Source organism: Condylura cristata, unplaced genomic scaffold (genome assembly GCF_000260355.1).
Source record: "Condylura cristata isolate star-nosed mole 26May11 unplaced genomic scaffold, ConCri1.0 scaffold00012, whole genome shotgun sequence".
Classification (NCBI taxonomy): Eukaryota; Metazoa; Chordata; class Mammalia; order Eulipotyphla; family Talpidae; genus Condylura; species Condylura cristata.
This window is the reverse complement of record NW_004567113.1, coordinates 36,787,971-36,791,828: the sequence shown is the minus strand read 5'-3', so window position 1 is coordinate 36,791,828 and position 3,858 is coordinate 36,787,971. Positions and strand designations below refer to the sequence as shown.

The 3,858-nt window shown below is 43.9% G+C and overlaps 1 protein-coding gene across 1 annotated transcript in view; it reads left to right on the top strand.

Annotated features, from left to right (window-relative positions):
• Positions 1 to 3,252: 3,252 nt before the first annotated feature.
• The window catches only part of UCHL1 (ubiquitin carboxyl-terminal esterase L1 (ubiquitin thiolesterase)), an 11,554-nt gene continuing 10,948 nt past the window's right edge, over positions 3,253 to 3,858 (top strand). The window contains exons 1-2 of the mRNA XM_004681331.2: positions 3,253 to 3,352; positions 3,460 to 3,471. Coding sequence (XP_004681388.1) covers positions 3,320 to 3,352; positions 3,460 to 3,471 — 45 coding nt within the window. The 5' untranslated portion in view covers positions 3,253 to 3,319. The remainder of the gene's footprint in view (positions 3,353 to 3,459; positions 3,472 to 3,858) is intronic.

Sequence of the window (3,858 nt, the reverse complement as noted above, 5' to 3'; positions counted from 1 at the left end):
GTGGAATTATTTTTCCTGATGATATGATGAATAATGCATTAATGCAGTCAAAAGATAGTGACTATCTGCCTATTGTTGTCATTTCTCTTTCCCAGTCATATATATGGTTGACATCACCAATAAACTACAGCATGTTTTTCTCTATAGCATTTTCCAGGAATCTTCTTAGGCATTACACCAAGAAGTCACTACAAATAATGTTAAATAGAATTTCTCACTCCTGGTAGAAGATTGCATTAGTTTTATGTTCAAATTATGAACTACAATTCAAATTATTCATGTATCATTCACAAAGTCAGGTCTTTCCCATGTTTACCACACATGTCTGAGTGATTTTTAATTTATTTTTTACTTTCTTATCTTCTATTTTGGGGGTCTCGAGACACTTAAAAATGATTCCATGTAAATGAATGCTAATGTTTCTAGACACAAAAAGGAACCTATCAAATTACACAGTGGAACTGCTATACTTTGGGATAAGAACCCCCTAGCATTATAGAATTTTATAGCTCTATTGCACTACATTCATCCATTAAATTTTTTTTTGTATATTGACAAGAACAGACAACAATTATCAAAATCTCTATTAAATTTTCACAATTTCATTCTAAACTCACTTCTCTCAATCCCATAGGCCTGCCATTTACATTGCTTCTCACTTGCAAGCATTTAATCTCTCTGTCTCTGCTCTAGGACAGGACAGGACAGAGCAAAACCATTGTTTGATGGCTTCAGGTTGAGACAACTTCTTAGACAGAATAACTAAAATACGCTATGAAACCAGTTCAATTATATTAATCAATACCAATGCAAGCAGCATGAGGAATACCATGAAAAGCATTCTACCTGCCCACCCAGCTAGTAAACCCCAGTCAGGTAAGCACTGAAGGCATAACTTGTTCTAAACTCAACAAGTCTATTTTTCTAAGAGCTCACAAATTATGAATCCTGGAATCTGATTAGTGACTAATGTCAAATCTCCTGCCTCAAAGTTTCATGTTCCTTTTAAAAAAGATTTATTTATTTATACCTACAAGATCTGGTATGTAGACCAGAGGTGTGGTGTGCTTGGGTGAGAGGATTCACCAGAGACAGAGTGGGGAGCAGAACAGGTTGACTGACAAAGTACACTGCTGAGGGGAGTAGCAGGTGGGCAAGGAGAGGTCTATCATACCAAGTGGATCATGTCTGGGGTGGGGATCGAACTTATGTTGAAGTGGCTTTAGCTTCTTAGTGCTGTGCTTTAACCTGCTGCACCACCAGGGAGGGCCCTCCTTTTTTTTAAAAAAGGTTAATAAGGATGTCCAATCTCTTGCATTTCCTTGTAAACAGGAAGTTGCTTTATTCATAGCTCTAATGATTCTTGCACATAGCAGCCTCTCAATATAAAATATTGTAGAGTAAATGAATGACTGTCTTTAGCAAAGATTTCTCATTGTGTTTCCATACCGCTTTTACTGTTTATTGGTAATAACTGTCACCTGCTAACTTCTGTCAATTAACGCTTATATGGCACTTCCTTCAGGAAGCTGTCCTGATCTCTGCAGTAGGTAAGGCACCCTGCTCTAAATTCCCTTTCACACAGCTCTTATTATTGAGTAAATCATGGAGGAATCCCCATGATTATTTGCAGTGTTACTACTTTGTGACACCTGATTCAAAGCTCAGTGCCCATCCACAGTAGGCATGTAATGAGTTATTTGTTGAATCAATGAAGTAAACTGGGATTTGTAATTTGTCTCTGCCTGAAGGTAAGAACATATTCAGTGCAGCCAGGTGTTTTATACTACCTATTCACTTGTCCTGACATTCAAGTCTTTTTTTGAAAAACAAAAAACAATTTTGAGGAATAATTTACATACCAAATGATTCATCCATCAAGCTCTTTTTACTAACGTTCTTTCTCCTGTCAAGGTCATCTTTCTAGTGGTAAAAATAGGAAGAAAATAGAAATGAAATATAGTGGAATCTTGGTAGAGACTGGACACCCAATTTACCAAGGGTTACTCCTCTCTTTTCCTTTTTATTTATGATTATAAGCAGTTAACCTCTCTGAGCCCTGGATTGTGATTCATAGACCTGCATTAATAAGTTACTTCACTGGGGCCTCTTAGGATTAAATGAGATGACATGCTAAAGATGTGACCCATGGTAGAAGTAATGTCACAAAATGTGGACTCTGCCCCTTCTTCATTATCTGTCAACCTGGACTCCTAATCAGTAAATCTATTCTTTCACCATCATCATCATTTTGTTCTGAGCAGATTTTAAAAATTACGTGACCTTCCTTATTCCTTGGCATTTGGCCAAGTCCCACTTCATTCTAAGGTTTCCTGGCACTGTTCTCATACATTTTTGTCCTTCTTTATTCTCTGACAAATGCTTTTCTCTCCATTTCTCGAATTTGCTAGTAGAAAAACAAACAAACAAACAAAACCAAAACCCCTCCCCCCCATCATAGTTGTGGTTCCTTTTCTCCTTCACTAGGTGATTCTATTGTGAGCTCAGAATTTTATTTTTCAAAGCTCCCTTTCCTCTTCTTTTTTTTTCTTCTTCTTTTTTCTTTTTTTGACTGTTTTTCTTTTTACAGCCTCTCATCTCAAAATCCTCTGTCTTTCGCTGGAATTGCTTTCTAAAGTCCCTGGCTGCCTACTTTCTGTGAGTGCTGTATTATGGCCACATCCCCAGGTTTCTACCGCTTATCCATGACCAACCAATTCTTCCCCGGGTGTCACATTGCATATGGCATTACTAATAATGCGTATCTTTTGTATTCTAGGCTATCAATTAAAATAGAACCACGTTCCTGATTTAATTTAACATGGAGGATGAATTGTCTTAAGGTCATGTAAAATTGCTGCGAGATTTGGGAGACATTTATATTCATGTTATATACCTGTTGAATTTGGGCTTTTTCTCAATGCTTCACAAACCCTGAGGTTTTGGGTAAATGGCATGGTCGAAACGGTGGGTTTCCAGAAACTTCGCAAAAAAAATTAGATTCCCTCAAAAGGATTGCTACGTACACTCAAGGAGCACCCACCAACAAAACCCATCGCCACAACCACAGATTTTCTCACCCTCAAGTGAGACTGCAAGGTTTGGGGGCCCGGCCGTACCACTCTGCACTGTGTATGGGGGGGGATTCGTGCCCACTTGGCCGCGGCCGACGGTTTCCCCCTCGCTTGGTTTTGCCCCTGCTCCCCCTGCGCAAGTACCCACAGTGCGTCAGGCCGGCGCTTTATAGAGGCAGCCTGGGCGGCTCCGCTCGCTGTTTTTCCCCGTCTCTGGTTTGTGCTTCCTCCCGCAAGTCGCGAAGATGCAGCTCAAACCGATGGAGATTAACCCCGAGGTGAGCGCCAGGTGCACTGGGGAGCGCAGAGCCGCGGGGCCGCCCTCGGCTGGCAGGTGTATCGCCGACTGGTTTGATTGCTGCCTTTCTTTGCGTTTGCTTTTCAGATGCTGAACAAAGTGAGTGGCGTCTCCCTGCCTCTGGCCCCCTCCCGCGGGGGCGCCGGGGGGAGGCGCCCGCGGGCCCCGGCTGATTTCGCAGGGATGAAGCGGCGTCCTGCGGGCCCAGATGCGGCCCGGCTGGGGCGCGGTTAGGCCGCCCGCCTCTGCCTAGGCATCTGCGGAGCGAAGTGACCGTGAAACCCCCGAGGGCTGGGATGGAGGAGGCGGCACCCGGTGGCGAGCGCCCGGCCGAGCTCCAGAGGGCGTGGCGCGGGCCGCGCGGACTCGGGTGCCCGGGCTTCGCGGGAGCCACGTGTGGGCAGCGCTTTGTGCTGTGTCATTGCGCCGGCCGGGTGGGGATGGAGGCGGGGCAGGGCGGGGCTCCTCCCCCGGGCTCGGGAGGGG